At 37.6% G+C, this 18449-nt stretch overlaps 1 protein-coding gene across 1 annotated transcript; it reads left to right on the top strand.

The window, feature by feature from the left end:
* Positions 1 to 168: 168 nt before the first annotated feature.
* clcn6 (chloride channel 6) lies at positions 169 to 16149 on the top strand. The gene is made up of 23 exons (XM_065247799.1): positions 169 to 292; positions 995 to 1054; positions 1134 to 1199; positions 1281 to 1346; positions 1457 to 1523; positions 1620 to 1726; positions 2201 to 2327; positions 2549 to 2616; positions 2827 to 2885; positions 3047 to 3179; positions 3273 to 3386; positions 3609 to 3775; positions 5106 to 5220; positions 6209 to 6338; positions 6584 to 6737; positions 8234 to 8390; positions 8911 to 9017; positions 9196 to 9382; positions 9683 to 9840; positions 10315 to 10471; positions 13585 to 13692; positions 13815 to 13940; positions 14657 to 16149. The coding sequence occupies exons 1-23, from the start codon at positions 218 to 220 to the stop codon at positions 14735 to 14737; spliced, it is 2589 nt and encodes an 862-aa protein (XP_065103871.1). The 5' UTR covers positions 169 to 217; the 3' UTR covers positions 14738 to 16149.
* Positions 16150 to 18449: the final 2300 nt, after the last annotated feature.

Below are 18449 nucleotides of genomic sequence, written 5' to 3'. Positions count from 1 at the left end.
TAGGTTGTTCGATGTTATGCCGCGCCACAAGAAACGACAGGCGGATGACGTCAAAATACCGCGAGAGCGATTCGAGAAACCATACAAAGAAGTCTAATTTCGACTCGCTCTCGCGGTGCTTTGACGTCATCCGCCTGTTAGTTCTTGTGGCATGTCGAACAGATCACGTGTTCGCGGGTCATGTGATCAGCGCGCGCTGTGTGTTGTGCTGCTGAAGATGGCGTGCTGTGGAGGATGTTTGTGTTGTCAGTGCTGTTGTAATGAAGGAGAAACCAGAACACCAGAAGAGCTGGTATGCTTTTATTTATTTGCATGATCTGGTTTCTCATACAGGTCACCTTATTGTATTTTATTTTGACCGAGCATGCTTTCTCATGCTGTGTCTGATGCTTTCTCTCTTGTTCTCCACCCATACTGACTGTAAACATCATGCGATCAGTCATGTGTAGCTCAGAAATCAGTTTTAAAAGTCAAGTTAGCAGAGAAATCAAAATCTTTGATATGAATTCATCTTAACAGGGTGCTGAATGTAACAGTGTATCTGCATTATCATCTATGGCTGTGTCTCAAAGCCTAGTGAGAGTTCCCTACCTAGACAGCTTGCTGGTCATCTGTAGCTTGCCAGTGCAACACGTTTTGCTCTCTTTGACCGCAATCTATTTGGGTGTCATTATAATGCCCAAATTGTTGTCCAGATAAAGCTCACTAGTTTTTGAAACACATCCTGATGATTCATTTGATTTAATATAAAGCCGTTATTGTGGTTAATAAGTTGTATTGATATTGCAGAGGATTGGTGTGCATCTGTCATTATGTAATGATGTGAAATGTGCAGGCTGGTGGTGTTTTCATCATGAGTCACTCTATTGTCATCTCAGACCATCTGTTCACTTTAGGCAAATCCCAGAGGCACTATATGAACCCCCTTATATTCACTCTCCCAAGCATCTGGTCACGTTTTAACCTGATTTAACCGCTGATTTTTCTTTGTTAGACGATACTGGGTGAAACTAGAGAAGAAGATGAGGAGATTTTACCCAGAAAAGACTATGAGGTCAGTGAGTAATGAACAAGACAGATTAGACCGAATCAAACTTAATATCTGATGATCTGTTGTATTTGTCATATTTTAGAGTTTGGATTATGACCGCTGTATTAATGAGCCATATTTGGAGGTGTTGGAGGGGTTGGATAATAAGGTAAAATTAGTTTTGATTTATAACATTTTTGAATGATCCCAAATGACTGCCTGCCAACTTTATTGGATGTCTGTTTTACAGAAAGCTGGCAGGTATGAAGCCATAAAGTGGATTTTAGTCTTTGCAATTGGAGTATCGACAGGACTGGTACATCTGCACTTTAAAGCTATCTCTATGTTTATTTTATTTGTAGTTTTTATACATCATATACATTATTGCTATAAATAATCTGAGAAATATATTTTTTCTGCTTTCAGACTGGCCTGGTTGTGGATTTCTTTGTGCGTCTCTTCACTCAGATTAAGTTCAGTTTGGTTGGAGGATGTATCTTTTCAGCTCAATGCTGTCCTGTGTTATGGTTTGAGTTTTTGTTTTATTTTTTGCTGTTTGTTAAGTGAAGCTCCTTGACGTATTGGTCAGCTGTGGAGGAGTGCAGTGAGAACGGCTGTCTGGCTCTGTCTTTAATCGAGCTGCTCGCTCTCAATATGGTGTTCATATTCATCTCCAGCGTTCTGGTGCTCATTGAGGTAAAATGGACTTAAATTAAACTTCAAAGAGTATAGTCATATCGCTTCACTTAATGAGGTGATGAGGATTATAATAATTGGATATAACGAGCTTGAACACTCCTATGACAATGCAACGCTCAGTATGGCTGCCCAAGGGTTAGAAGTCCCATCTTCTAGTTAAAAGAACCAATCATCAATCAATAAAGACTGATGATGGTCTATGGGGAGGAGCTCTGTACAGAGTCGCGAGAGGTGCTTGACAAGTTGTGCGCATGCATAGCAGCTGATACGACCTCAAAAAGTGTTTTTCAGCTTTAGAAATAAAAGTTATGGTACCGTTGATGTCAGGTTTAATTGATCAGAAAATGTGAATTGTGATTTTTCAACATGGCCGTATAGTGGCGCCACTCAAACATGCAGACTGAATCAACGTAGTTATGTTGATATGTTGAGTGTTTTCATATGAAGTGTTTGTTTTGTGTGATGTCACAGCCTGTGGCGGCCGGGTCTGGTATCCCAGAAATTAAAAGTTACCTGAACGGAGTGAAGATTCCAGGTATTGTGCGGTTGCGGACGTTCATTTGTAAGGTGACGGGAGTGCTGTTTGCTGTTGCTGGAGGTATAAATGACACAATCTTTACCATCAGATTACATTCTGACTTTAATCGACACTGAACTTATTCTTCAGATGTTTGAATGAAATATGTGTGCTAACATCATTATGTCAGTTCAGTTCTCACATGGCATTGATCAACTGGTGTTAGATTTTCTTGATAAATGTATTTCAGTTTATGAGTAATCAATGTATTGTGTTTGTATTTTGTATCGTGTGTGTATTAGGGTTGTTTGTAGGTAAAGAGGGACCAATGATCCACAGTGGAGCGATACTGGGGGCGGGGCTTCCTCAGGTACACACCCATGACACATATGACATACTTACTGATAATTTACTATTAAAACTAGAAGTTGGGTTTCACTGTATAGATGGGTATGTCCATTTTTTTTCTTCTTTTAAATAGCAAACAGCCTTTAGATTCAAAGATTATTTGCTTTAGAGTTTAGCTGTTTTTTGATTTATCTATTCGTGATCCACTGAAAGTGTTTTTATGCCTTTGAAGTTTCAGAGCATTACCTTCAAGAAGATCCGCTTTCACATTCCTTACTTCCGCAGTGACCGGTGAGCATGAAATAATACATTTAATGAAGAAATAAATGTGATAAGCTCCTAAATCCAACAGTACAATAATTGCATGTCAATCATTTTGGTGTCTGTTATTCTTTAAGCTAATGCCATGCAGCTTGTGTATAGAAAAACGCGCTTACCATTCTATTCTTCAGGGACAAGAGGGATTTTGTCTCGGCAGGGGCGGCGGCCGGGGTGGCGGCTGCTTTCGGGGCACCAATAGGAGGCACACTTTTCAGTCTGGAGGAGGGATCGTCTTTTTGGAACCAAGCTCTCACATGGAAAGTGGTATGTGGACAAGCACTTATAAAGTATTACACTCAGTAAACATCTATTACAGTCTGTTAATAAAGGCACATTTTTCTCTTTGCTGTGTTTTAGTTGTTTTGCTCCATGTCTGCCACTTTTACACTCAACTTCTTTCGTTCTGGGATTAACTTCAGTAAATGGGGTTCATTCCAGCTGCCCGGCCTGCTCAACTTTGGAGAGTTTAAGGTAAAAAACGGAGAGGCTCACATTTTGTAGATTCATTTTTTCGACCCAAACTTTATTTAGTCAAGAATTCTGCACCATACATTTCTTTGTTACATTATTCATCATCTCTCTGTCCTCCTGTTCTACATTTTGGTTTGGTTTGGTTGCAAATGCATTAAAATTATCAGTGAATTTATGAGAAACTCATCTGTTGGTGTTGATGTTTTCCTTTGCTGTCTGCAGTGTCCAGACGGAGATAAGACGTGTCATTTGTGGACGGCAGTAGATTTGGCATTTTTTGTACTAATGGGAGTGGCTGGAGGTCTGCTTGGTGCTCTCTTCAACTGCATCAACCAACGCCTTGCAAAATACCGCATGAGAAATGTTCATCCCAAAGCAAGATTCATCAGGTTGATTTTATAGATTCCCATCACAAGATTCATCGGGTTGATTTTTTAGATTCACATCGCAGAATTTTTCGCGTTGATTTTACAGATTCACGTTGCGAAATTCATTGGGTTGATTTTACAGACTAAAGTCGCAATATTCTTTGGGTTGATTTTACAGATTTACGTTGCGATATTCTTCGGGTTGATTTACGTCGCGATATTCTTTTGGTTGTTCTTACAGAATTACGTCGGCAAATTCATCGGGATGATTTTACAGGTTCACAACGCTTAAAGCAACACCAAAGAGTTTTTTTTACCTTAAAATAAAGTTTCCAAAAAAGTTTGAGTCGTCCATCCACTCGAAACAGGGTGAACGGCACTTTCACATTCGCTTTGCAGCCCGCTATCGGCCAAAACCGCACTAAAGAAGTTTCCAACCGTCGGGTAGTGGTCCTGTAGTTCGAGTGAAAACTACAAAAACTTGCTTTACGGCAGACCTACAATCCAATCAGAGCCAGCTTTGCTGCAGTAGGCTAAATTATTTATGACAGTGGTAATGGACAATTCCGCTTCCAACCTGTAGGGGGGGCAAAGAGCAAAAACTCTTTAGTGTTGCTTTAAAGACCGGGTCCATGATTTTTGAAAAACACTTTGGTAAAGGGAGTTGGGCCGACTACCAAAACACACTTGTAGCCGATCAGCAGTCAGGGGCGTGTATACTAACCCACATCGTTGCCTGGGTTGCTTATGTGTGGGGGGCAGGTCTATCACATGAATGTTCAGATTCTATTGGGGTAGGGGCGTGTTTGTTTAGGTTTCAAATGTCAACATTGGCTTTCGGAGACCATGGACTCCGCCTTTAATTCATTGAGTTGATTTTACAGATTCACGTTGCGAAATTCAGCGGGTTGATTTTACAGATTCTCGTCGCAAAATTCATCGGGTTCATTTTAAAAGATTCACGTCACGAAATTTAGCGGGTTGATTTTACAGATTCAAGTCGCTTAATTCATCGGGTTGATTTAAAAGATTCACGTCGCGAAATTCAGCGGGTTGATTTTACAGATTCACGTCGCAAAATTCATCGGGTTGATTTTACAGATTCACGTCTTGAAATTCAGTGGGTTGATTTTACAGATTCACGTCGCGAAATTCAGACGGTTGATTTTACAGAGTCACGTCGCTTAATTCATCGGGTTGATTTTACAGATTCATGTCGCAAAATTATTTGTCCCGCCTCTTCTGGGTAAAGAGCAATAAGGTGAATAAATAGTATGCCAAATAATATTTAGTATGAAATGTATTTGATCATATAAATATGAGTCTGTGTTGGTGTTTGTGTGATTGACAGGGTGTTGGAGAGTCTCTTGGTCTGTATGGTCACCACTCTTGTCATCTTCATGTCCTCAATGACTCTCGGGGAGTGTCGAGATTTAGTCTCCACTACAACTAATACAACATCACAGGTCAGATTGAGACCATTTTACATAAACACAGGTGTACTACTGCCATTTAGATTTTTTTAGATTTCTTTAACTAACTGAAGCATCTTTTAACAGGGAGGGAAAACAATAAAGCGATTCATCATGGGAGGCAATAGTATGAATACTATGTGCTTTAGCTGTTACAGTTGTTGACATCTATTGACAGTTTATGCAGACATCCCACCTCTCCCGGACGTTCAGTGAGTCTCCCACATATTGGGTGCAGCTCCCTGATGACCACAAAATCAGTAACTTGAGTGTGTGAGTTAGAGAGGCTCTTTCTAATAACTAGACCAATCAGTTTAGCTGTGGGGAGTTTACTGTCGACCCCATTTTTCTCTCTTTCTCTTCTGTTCAGTATTCTGTAGTTTATTTACAATGTCCAACAAATGTCCAAACACAGGAATATTTGGTTAGCATAGCTGACTAGCTGTTAACAGAGCTACCCTATTGAAGTTATAATATAACCTAACATCATATAATGTATAAATCATTTTAGTTGGGTTTTTTGCGGTTGGAGGGGGGTGAGCTACCTCCCTAAAATGAGTTTTTGCAGGGTGGGATGTCTGTCCTTGGTTTGAACATTTATGCATTTGCCTGCCTAACAAATGCATTACAGTATTATTCATTTTTGTGTAATGTCATATAATGCAACACATTTTATTTGGTCTGACTTTTTCTACTGCTGAAGAGACGAACTTGCCCTGGTGCATTGCCTTGTGATTTTGTTACATTTGTTATTGAATGCCGTGAACCCTTTACAACTAAAAATATATAATAATGATATGATAAAATTCAGTCCAAGTTCCCACTAAAAGTCAGGTTTACAGAGCATACCCTGGACGTCAGTATGACCAGGCTTCCCCCCGATCAAGCATGCGTACCTTGATTCATTTGCCTGTGTGTTAATAACGTTTGAAGGATCTTGAACACGATAGAGTCTAATGACTTCAGTGTTTGTGTTTTGTAGGGGTCTGTAAATGAAGAGGACAACTCAACCATACGCCGCTTCTTCTGCTATAACAACACATATAATGACATGGCCACTCTGTTCTTCAACCCTCAGGAGGTGGCCATCCATCAGCTCTTCCATCAGAATGGTGAGACAGTCACACGCATCGGGTGTTTCATGATCATTGATCTATTTCATGTGTGCATGCCCTTATGAATCATATCTAGACCACACCTATTCAGCGCTCATTATCCACTGCGCGTCTTTAGTAAATCACGACAGTCGTGAAATGTCTATACAGTAGGATTGTTTGAATAGGTTTATAGTTTCTGTATGTAGATTGTATTTTTACATTATGTAATGTGTTTCCTCTTTGTCTGCTTTGGTTCACAGCTACGTTCAGTCCGGTCACTCTCTCGCTCTTCTTTGTGTTGTATTTTATCTTGAGCTGTTGGACATACGGCGTGTCCGTCCCCAGCGGTCTGTTTGTACCGTCTCTTCTCTGTGGAGCGTCACTCGGCCGCTTGGTGGCCAACATCCTCAAAATGTAAGATAAGTACCCACTTACAAATGTTTTAAGCATCTTTATACTAAAGTGTTGACGTAATTATCTGTAAGAAAATGTTTACATTAGTCAAACTTCCACTACATGAATTGCTTAGCTCGTGCTTAGCCCAAGTTAATTCGTTTAGAAAATATTCCCAAAATCTTCATTTTGATGATTAAATTATTAAAGTGCATTAACAAAAATAAACTTTCACATCTAAAATAGAAAGTAAATAGAAAGATCAGTTCATGAGATTGGCAAATTTGGTGTGCACCGATCAATCATTTAATGTGATGATCGACCAATACCGATGTGCTTGCCGATTGGAGCATCCCTAAAACATTGTTAAACACAGTACCGCTCACCGATGGACTTTTAGGGCCAGCTTTACTTTTCAGTGCAAATAAAAAAAAAACAATTTTAAGAAAGTGGTGATGGAAGTGGACATTTCTGCGGGTGATGTACTGACAAAGGCGCAGGTTAAAATGACCAAAGCAATCTACCAAAAGAAGCATTAGGGTTTAAAGTTTTAGGCATTCAATAATAACTGTGAACCGACAAGTGCAAACATTAGTAAATGGCATTGTGTTAATCATTTAAATAATCTCCTCCCATAAACAGGGTTCCCACGGGTCTCCGAAATCCTTGAAAGTTTGTGAATTTAGGTGAAAAAATTCAAGGCCCTGGGAAGTTTTTGAAAATATACATACATGGATACAGGTCATTGAAAGTGCTTGAATCTGTTTTATGCAAGAAGTTTTCTGGATAAAAAATCCATATTATTCCCTGTGTAGTGTAGGATAATATCATAAACATTCTAGATTTTTTAAACACACGTGCTAAAATGTTCACTTTACATATGTAACTGTTGTCCCCTGAGAAGGGAACGAGGCGCTGTGTCTCCCTTGCTATACTTCCTGCGTCTCTGTAACACAGTCCTTGGGAATATTTCAGATAGCTATATACTTCCTGGCTCCCAGCAATATATCACCCTGTCTTTGTCGTTAAGCCTCACCATTGGTTGAATTTGATATACACATTCAGACGCACTTACCCATGGAGGTGTCCACAAAGTGTCACTGTAGTGACGCAGCGCGAGTTCCCTTGAAAGGAACTGTAACAATGTATCTTTAAAGGTAACACGATGTAATCTTGCTCTCACTTGAAATGTGTCCCCACATTTAGTCCTTGAATTTGAGGGTATTGGACCTGGAAAGTCCTTGAAAGGTCTCTGAATTTGAAGTTAACTAAGGTGTGGGAACCCTGCATAAATTTTGCGCCTGAAAGGGAAACTCTTACAAATACACATGTAAAAGGTCAACTGTGTCCATGCTTTTCACTGTGTGTCTCGCTATAGTTTTTTTTAACTGCAAAAGATTGTTTGCGTTTGCACAATCTGTTAGTAAGTCCTGTAGTTAATATTGGTTTATGTTGTTTTATGGTCCTGTGTCTAATGGAGGCTGATACTAATGCCAATCAAATGTGTTTAATTGCAGAAATTTCCATATGCAAATATATTCAGGCACATTTGCTTTGATTGGAGCAGCTGCTTTCCTAGGAGGCGTGGTCAGAATGACAATTAGCCTGACGGTCATTCTGATCGAATCCACCAACGAGATCACTTATGGACTTCCCATTATGATAACACTGATGGTAAGAATGTGGACATATAAGTTGTTACTGTATAAGAAAGATTGTGACTGTTTTTACATTGCAGTGTGTGACATGCTTGTAGATTTTATATATATATATATATATATATATATATATATATATATATATATATATATATATATATATATATATATATATATATATATATATATATTTTGTAAGCACATGATTGTCAGAGACTAAAGGATATTTTATGATTATTTACATTCAATGTTGTCAATGGATGTGAATTGGCATTGAACCTGGAACTTTCCTTTAATGAGAAATGTTCCTGTGTAGCTTAGTGGTTGAGCATTGTGTTTTTCAGCGCAAAAGGTCATGGGTTCAAACCCAGGGGAACATGCATACTGATAAAAACTTATACTGTATAGCGTCTGCCAAATGCATAAATATAATGATGTATTTTTTTCTGCATTAGGAATGAAACAACAGTTTATGTGCCTTACAGATCATGAAGTTTATGTGAGACACATGTGTATCTGATGTTGTGTTTTGTCAGGTGGCCAAATGGACCGGAGATTTCTTCAATAAGGGGATTTATGATATTCACATTCACCTGAAAGGAGTCCCGCTGCTGGAGTGGGAAACTGAAGTGGAGATGGACAGGTACAACATTTCTGCGTATTATTCATTCATTCAGTGTTGTGTCTGTCTGTCAAATCCATTGTTTTGTTCTTGGTTTGATATTTTGTTTTCACACATGATGAAGAGTCTCAATGCTTTGATGTTGGATTGTACTTCTGTAGTTCATGTGTTGAACTGATTTATGTGTTTCATTTATCAGATTGACAGCCAGTGATATTATGGAGCCCAACCTGACGTACGTGTATCCTCACACCCGTATTCAGTCACTGGTGAGCATCCTGAGGACAACGGTCTATCACGCCTTCCCTGTCGTCACTGAGAATCGAGACAATGAGAAGGACTTCATGAAGGGAAACATACTCATAAGCAACAATATCAAATTCAAGGTACAACACCACACGGTGCAGGTTTTGAACTGACCACAAGATGGCGCAAACAGACCCCTGTTTGTATTTGCAGAAGTCGCATCACCAATACCAATTGCTTGTATTTAAGGTATTGTGTTAAAGGGATTAGTTTAGGTTTCTAATGCAGTAAATAAAAAGTGCTGATGATATTAATAACAGTGACATTTTGACTCGGCACCCACAAAACAGTGTAAGGGCTCAGAAGCTGCTTTATTTTTTGTTGGATCAGACATTGCAAACATACCTAAGGTCAGGAACAGATGCTTGTACTGTGTTCAGAAAAGCAGTGTGTTGACCCGGGCGGGCGAGCAGAGGAGGAGGTGTCAGTCGATGAATTCATACCCATCTAGTGAACTCCGTAACGTTTGTGATGAGCGGGTGAGCGAGGAACCGGCCGAGGAGGGACAGGACATCCTTCAGCAGATGCTGGAGAGAAGGTCAGACCAATCGTTCTGAAAACAATAGATCTTGATGTATGTCTTACATTAAAGAAGACGGATCTGTACCTGTACATATTAATCTTCAAAGCTACGAGTTAACAACAAGAGTGATATGGCAATCATTATATTTAGCTTTCTTTAAAGTATAAAGTTTCTTTATTACAGCCTATATCACACTTCTCTCAGACAGATGCATGCTGGGATACATTTAAACACTTTTAAAGGAGATCTCATGTATGCTTTTTCTTAACTATCTGCTTTAACTTTTGGTTAAACATGAATATTTGATAGTCTATACTATAAATACATTTGTACTAATACTCAGAGTATTAGTAGAGCATTAGGGGTTAGTATTAGTAAAAAAAGTGAACATGTAATTGCCGAGTTACTTATATTTAGTTGAATGATCGTTGAGGTATTTAACAAGAGCAAGAGAAATCCTGGTTTTGAGTTTTATTCTGTGTTTGTCAGATATGTGCCCTACCCGAATCTGTACCCTGACCAGTCTCCCAGTGAAGAGTGGACCATGGAGGAGAGGTTCCGCCCACTGACCTTTCACGGGCTTATCCTGCGCTCACAGCTGGTTAATTTACTGATCCGTGGTGTCTGCTATGCCGAGAACCAGTCGGTCTGTGTCATTCTTCAAACGCTATTCCTTTCTCACCTTTCATTTTATTCACCTTCTGTCTCATCTTTCTGAACATGAACCAATAATATCACAATCTAACACTCATGATCTAATACTGATGTCCCTCCCTCCCTGCAGTGTCTCAAGATTTCACGTTTTTAAAGTTTAGTTATTGGAAATTCATTTTTATGATATACGAGGAGCTCAGATGCAAAAGTCGCTAAACACCACCTCCTTAAAAATGAGATAATGTTATTGTCCAAATGTTCTCGGCACGTATTATAAAAAAAACTCTTGCTTCAAATTCGCTTAATTCTGGCCTCAGGCCATTCAGAATTACAGCATTGTTAGCAGAATACATTAAATGCCACTTCAGTTTTTCAGGTAGAAGAAATGGAAAAATGATGGCGTGCATACAGGGTGCAAGAGTTCGCATAAGGATATTGACCGAATTTTTTTGTGTTTTACACCTTTATTCAGAAAAGGACAGTGAAGAGAAGGAATAGGTTGGGATTGGGAAACAACTGTGGATCACATTCAAATTTCCCAAATGTGGCAGTCACATAGATCACAGCTCCTATAGTGTGTGCTTCTGACTTTCATTATTTACAAGGTTTCTATCTGCATCTTTAGTGATTATTATGTCTGTTTATTGTACTTAGCAGTGAAAAAACAGCAGTGAACTTGGCAGTGAAAAACAGTTAAATTTGTTAAATACCAGTGAATTGACTAAAGTGACATTTGTGAAAATAAGGCATTTCAATGACTGACTAATTCATTGCCATTAAAGTAAAATGACTGAACCTAAACATGAGAGAAAGATAAATAATGTTTTTTTACAAGAAAACATGCCAGACGCACTTATACCCCCTTTCCACCAGAATGAACCAGGTGCTAGTTCAGAGCTAGTGCTGTTGCTGGTTTAAATTTGTTTTGACTGGCAAGCCTTCTAAGAACCGGTTTGCCTTTCCATGCGCTAGAGAGCCACCGCAGGGCAAAGTTTTATGTCACTGTATACATCTCATCTTTCCCAGCAATGTTAGAGCAGCAGCGCCAAACACAAACACACCATCAACAATGTCAGATGTTGCATTATTATTAATGGTCACATCCAACATTGGCATCCAAATGCGGTGAATCAACGTGTATGTGCAAGCTCGACATCATGTGAAGAGTTCCTAAATGCCTTTTTTGAAAAAAATGAGTTACTGCCAGAATCAGTATTATATCAGGTCAGTATTTAAAAGTTAATTCTTAATTTTACGCAAAATCCAATATCCGCCGTGTTATTCTGTCATCTTTTTTCCCAAAATGCGATAAACGCCACTCCTCCTTTTCCACAGAATGCAATAAATCCGCTCCACAAATTACAGCGCACCATTCCACACACTGTAAACAAACAATGGCGGGGCTTTGAATACACACTGAATCCTAGTTTTCCTCATCTACTTTGTACTTCATGATCAACAAACAAACAAAAACAAAATAATACTTTAATGGCATTGATAAACCTGTGATGGTTTCCTGTAACGGGGAAGAAACGTAAGCCATCAAAATCTAATAATTTATGGGAGAGGCACTCTGGAGGCGATCGCTTGTTCTCCCGACAGCATCTAGCTTCTCTCGTGCTAACACATTGACCCCAGGGGATCTCATGAAAAACTTTCCATAATTTTACTCAAAGTCAACGAAAATCGAGCATGACCAAAACATTTTACAGCTGATCGCTGTGAAAAATGTTAAGCGACGACGTCAAGTATAACCGCGCAGCAATGACAGTGTTCCTAATATGACAAAGTAAGTGTTTTGATTAATGACATTAATGTTTATTTTTTTTATCAGTGTGTACAGCTGTTCAACTAAATGAATATAAAATGGCAAAGATGAATGCACATTTATATAGGCTATGATTCAATAGATTTATAGCATTTTGAAAAAAACTTGTCAGGGATTTATTGCATTTTGTGGAAAAAACCTGTTTTTATTATAAATCTTTGAAAAATCAAGTTATGGATTTTAATTTGTTATGTTTTTATAACCTAAAGATGCTATGTGAAAGTTTGTAGCAGAAAATAGTGTTTTTCATCTTGTCACTTTCTTGGTATAGAAAACACGTTTTTACCGAAATTTATCAAAATGGATTTATTGCGTTTTGAAACCAAACTCTTCATTTGTATAAACAGAGGTTGCAATGGAGAGTAATGGTACGGGCAAAACATATTTAATCATTTACAACAGAACAGTGTTAGCATTTGAAGATAGCTACCCTGCTAGTATCATGTCACAGTAACTCCCCCCCAGGCCCTGACGCAATTGGTTCTTAATTCCAGACTAGCAATGTTATGTTAATATTTAAAGAGTACATATTTCACTGCTAAAAACAATGTTATTTTGTGTATTTGGTATAATACAATGTTGTTTATGGTTCAAAAAACACACTGTATTTTTTCACACTTATGGCAGATCACACTGGCCAAAACATGAAAAGAACCGCATTTTCAAAAGATGTTGTAGTGCAAGAAAAGAGATTTACGTAAGAGACGATAACTCGCGTCATGGTTTACTTTGGGGTTTGTACCTTTTGCATATCATTAACATGTACTAACACACACTTACATGAATCACCATTCATGACCATAGGTGCTCTTTAAGAAGCACTTTTCCTGGTTCAGAGCTGGTGCTTTGGGTGTTAAAAAAAAAGAACTGATTGGAAATAAGCCCTGGCTCTGAACCAGCACTAAAACTGCCTTGGTGGAAATGGGGCATTAGAGGGTTTTGCATCTGAACTCTTTGGGACGGTTTCCTGGACAGGGTTTATTCTAGTCCCAGACTAAAATGCATGTTTGAGCTGCCTTAATATTAAAACACAGTATGCCGACAGATCTTAACATATATCGGTGACATTGTTTTGTCTCAAGATGCACACCAGTAATGTTTTTTTGTAAGGTATGTTTGTAAAAACTACTTTAATGGCCTTATATAACTTTAACCTAGTCCTGGGTTTATTTACAGTAAACCCTGTCCGGGAAACCGGCCCTTAAAGCGTTATCAGTAATTCGAATTACTCTAAAGTTTTATCTCTCGCTCTTTCTCTTTCTCTCTCTCTCCTGTAGAGTGCCTCTCAACCACGGCTCTCTTATTCAGAGATGACAGAAGACTACCCACGATTCCCTGACATTCACGATCTTGACCTGGCCCTTCTCAATCCACGCATGATTGTGGTAAACCTCACACACCTATACATTCAACTTTGTATAGAGTCACTCATTGAGTCAATAAATTCTGTGTGCGTGTATGCATGAATTGTCTTATTAGTTTCATTCAGAAGTCCTTTCTTTTACAGGATGTGACTCCGTACATGAACCCCAGTCCATATACAGTATCTCCGAACACGCGCGTCTCTCAGGTGTTTAATCTCTTCAGGACCATGGGTCTCAGACATTTACCTGTCGTCAATGCAGTAGGAGAGGTGAGTGACATAAGTAACACTGATCTGAATATTGGAAAGCTATAACCTAAACATTTTAACCTCAGTGATGATAATGTGAGTCTTTTGTGAAGCACAATGGCAGAAGGTTGCTGTTGTCCATACAGTGAGGACAGACTATAAAGTCAGTGGCTGTCAAGGTCTAAAAGGAGTAAATAATCAGCACTGTTTGTGCATAATAGCTTTGTGTACAGACCAGAATTTAACACATTTACTGAAATCTCATGAACACTTCAGCGTATTTAAAGCGGACATTTCACAAGCCTTTAAAATAAATCTTTGGTGTTCCCAGGATGTTTTTTTTTTTTTTTACATTTTCTAGGTTGATAGAATCACTGGAAACCCAATTATATCATTTAAACATGGAAAAAGTCTGATTTCCATGATATGTCCTCTTTGAGCGTGGCCCACTGTAATTGGTCTGAAGATTGGTGGGAGCCTGCTGTGTTTAGATTCATTGAATTTACATCTTAACACATTGAGTTCAGGTCGATGTCAATGAGATTTAAGAGCTCCTCAGGGTTTGTGATGTCATAGGGTATCTTGTTTGCTCTTATTGTATGGAAACCAGCAGCTAAATATTCTGCAGATTTCTGCTTTCACCTCCACTCAAGAGTCACATGGGTTTAAATCAGTTTTATTGACTGACCTACTGTCACCTTTAATGAGGAAAGATTTCATTGTGTTTTGTCTTGCAGATTGTCGGGATAATCACCAGACATAATCTCACTCATGAGTTTTTAGTGGCTAAACTCCGACAGCACTACATCACAATCTGATCTGATGTCGTGATGTCACAGATCTCACACACACGTAAGCCATTCACAGTTTGGATATGGATGAGTGAGGTTCAGTACCTCATTAATGAACTGCATCCTCATACTGACATCAACCTCACTGCAGCACTTTTGACTTATAAAATGTTTTATTTTACTGTGTCTGTGTATTTTTGCACAAAGCGTGATATGAACCACTACAGAAGAGGACATGCCTGGAAATTAGACATTAAAGAAATTTTAGTGGACCCTTTTTTCAGAAATCATCTATGAAATTGTCATATTACAGGATGTCTGTAATGACCTGTGGATTTTTTTTAAAGACGCATTGTCCTAATCGTAGTGTTATGGGTTTCATTTCCTCACAGGCGAGTCATCATGTCAAAATCCTTAAAGGAGTAGTCTACTTTAAAGATGGGGCCCATTGACTTATCATAGTATTTTTTTCCTACTATGAAAAGTCAATGGAACCGATCTTTAAAGTGGACTACTCCTTTAAGAGTGAAAAATTAAAATCATAATATTTGCCTAATTATTCTTTATTCAACATTTTCATGATAATTAATTACATTTTCTTCCCAAATGTTCTCCTTGCGTAATAAATATTTGATATTTTATTATTCTTCACATTGATTGCAGTAATGGAAATGAAATGTTTTTGCATTACGATAAAGAGAATTTGGGATTGATATCTGTTCAACTGTTAAAATCTCACAATGCAAAGAAATCTTAATAGTACTAAAATTGACTTTTTTTCTTTAAGCAAAAACTAGTTTTCATTTTCTTTTGATTATAGAGTGAAATATAATGTTTATTTATAGTGGCATTAACGTTGACATGAGGATTATTTACATTCCCTGAATATTTCCTGAAGTTTGTGTGTAGTAATACACATTTCCAGAATCGGACTAATGGGATTTTGAGTACAGGGATTTGTTATATGCAGGCTTGTTTTTGTAATGTAACATTCAGTCATAGTTTTGATATCATAATGGTTTTATTTGGCCTTTGTGGTTTCAGAGTAAAACAGTATTAGCAGAAATGATGGCACATTTGTAGACTAAGAGTTCATTATATTTCTTTTGTTCATTTTTTTATTATTTGATTATTTAAGCAATTTCACTGTGATTTCTCATGTACAGTATATGTTGAAAACGTTTTTAATTTAAAATACTTTGTTGCCTCTGTATATTGCAGTTCTTTTATTGTGATGAAAAAAACTGTTTTTTTATATGTATGTTCTCTAACATACACTTTATTTTTTTTTAAGCTTTTGTCGATGTACTGGTTTAAAAGCCTCATGTAAGCAAACTTTGTTCAAATCATATACAATATCAAACCTGTATGTAATCTGTTATTTTGAAGGTTATCCTTTAAATGCAGTTGAATTAAAACACTTGAAGGATTTCATTGAATGAATGTATTGCTATTTTGCTTTTTAGTAAGCTTGTCACAACATATATCAACATTTGGTACATTTGGTAAAATGCATCTAAAAAATCATCACTTGGGTCGGAAACTCCTTTAGAAATGTTACATGGGCCACATTAAAAACTGCCTTTTGCTGTATCTGAAGCCTAGATGAAGGCATGATAAATACAAATGACTTTCAATTCGACCAAAACGCATCTTTACTCATTCCCTGCCAGACATTTTTTGAAAAGTTGCCTGTCAGCATTTTTTGTGATTTTCACAAAAGTTTCACAAAATGCCTTCCGGGAAAAATGTTTCATCATAACTAGATTTTTTTTCTCTGCTTATAAACTCTTAAATTAATTGCATTTTTTGTGAAGGAATTTTGTTAGATATCAGTTTCAGAATGATTATCAAAACATATATGAAGTTTAACATAACACCTCATCAGGAACATGTTTTTTTGTGGAAATGTTTTCTCTTAATTGACGAAATAACTCATCAATGGCGAGATAACTCGTCAATGGCGTGGAAAGAGTTAATACCAGGTCTAAACAGCCTATTTGAAATAATGTGATCTTGTCATTTAGCAGTTATATATCTGAATATAAACACAGAATACAGCGATACATCCAATCAAACCCCTGTCTGTCTATCACCCTATACAGCAACCCTTACATTTCTAACAGACCACTTTATTCTTTCTGTAATAAAATGATGTTTAATGAATATTTGTGTCCCTTATTACAGAACCTATTCATGGGGTTCTTGTGTACAGTGTCAAAAACTGAGGTCATTTCATTAAACATTTTATAATTTTTGTACAATAATGTAGATAATAAAATGATTTCATTTATGATGATTTATAATTTTCAGATTTGTCAAGCACCAGTGATAACATTTATATGTTGAAAGAGAGAGAAGTTTCTGTGTTTTATATCTGATCCTTATGATTGCACACATAACAGTATGCAAAATGATACTGAGGGCAAATAAATAAACCTATTACCCATTAAAATAATGTTTTTTATATTTTCAAATTAATAGTAAATGATAAGTTTAGAGGATAATTTATATTTTTTGTTCCCATGTTTACTTTAGTATGATAATCAGTCTGTAAGTTACTTAAAAAAAGTAAAGAGCAACTTTGGTCCGATTTATGATTTTACATTTCCTTTTGTGTATATTACATGGTATTGATATGCAAAAGGTACAAACCCCAAAGTAAACAATGAAGCGAGTTATTGTTTCCAACTGAAATCGTTTTTCTTGGACTACTACAAACACACGGATTCTAGGCACAGTTTACTTCCTAAGGTTGGTGATGTAGACAAGACCGACATTATCATAATTCCTCCCGCTTCGGACTTACAACATGTAAGTTAACTCCTGTTAGCAACTGAATCTTTCAAACATGGTAAGGAGCGTCACGTTTTCGGCTGACCTCAGAAGTATTGAGGCCAATCATAATGTACAGATTATTCGGCCAATCAGGGACACAAAGCTTTTAAAATCCGTGCTTTTAATGAAGAGAGTGAAATCTGGGGCTACAGAAAATATACGGTATGTGGAAATTTTTATTTTTAAACATAAACCATGCAAACACATTGTATTATATCAAATACACAAAATAATATTGTTTTTAGCAATGAAATAGGTGTACTTTAATTACTAGTTACTAATTACATACACTCACCTACAGGATTATTAGGAACACCTGTTCAATTTCTCAATTATCTAGTCAACCAATCACATGGCAGTTACTTCAATGCATTTAGGGGTGTGGTCCTGGTCAAGACAATCTCCTGAACTCCAAACTGAATGTCAGAATAGGAAAGAAAGGTGATTTAAGCAATTTTGAGCGTGGCATGGTTGTTGATGCCAGACGGGCCGGTCTGGGTATTTCACAATCTGCTCAGTTACTGGGATTTCACACACAACCATTTCTAGGGTTTACAAAGAATGGTGTAAAAAGGAAAAAAAAATTCAGTATGCAGCAGTCCTGTGGGCGAAAATGCCTTGTTAATGCTAGAGGTCAGAGGTGAATGGCCCGACTGTTTCAAGCTGATAGAAGAGCAACTCTGACTGAAATAACCACTCGTTACAACTGAGGTATGCAGCAAAGCATTTGTGAAGCCACAACACGCACAACCTTGAGGCGGATGAGCTACAACAGCAGAAGACCCCACCGGGTACCACTCATCTCCACTACAAATAGGAAAAAGAGGCTACAATTTCCACAAGCTCATCAAAATTGGACAGTTGAAGACTGGAAAAATGTTGCCTGGTCTGATGAGTCTCG

This window comes from Paramisgurnus dabryanus, chromosome 11, assembly GCF_030506205.2.
Source record: "Paramisgurnus dabryanus chromosome 11, PD_genome_1.1, whole genome shotgun sequence".
NCBI classification, from domain to species: Eukaryota; Metazoa; Chordata; class Actinopteri; order Cypriniformes; family Cobitidae; genus Paramisgurnus; species Paramisgurnus dabryanus.
This window is presented reverse-complemented; position numbering and strand designations above follow the sequence as displayed.

Excerpts from the sequence above, each read along its gene's own strand:
- clcn6 (XM_065247799.1), top strand. The coding sequence starts at position 218 with ATGGCGTGCTGTGGAGGATGTTTGTGTTGTCAGTGCTGTTGTAATGAA. Across the intron at positions 2,328-2,548 it reads GCTGTTTGCTGTTGCTGGAG|GGTTGTTTGTAGGTAAAGAG; the intron begins GTATAAATGACA and ends TGTGTGTATTAG. Across the intron at positions 9,383-9,682 it reads GCAACAATATCAAATTCAAG|AAAAGCAGTGTGTTGACCCG; the intron begins GTACAACACCAC and ends TACTGTGTTCAG.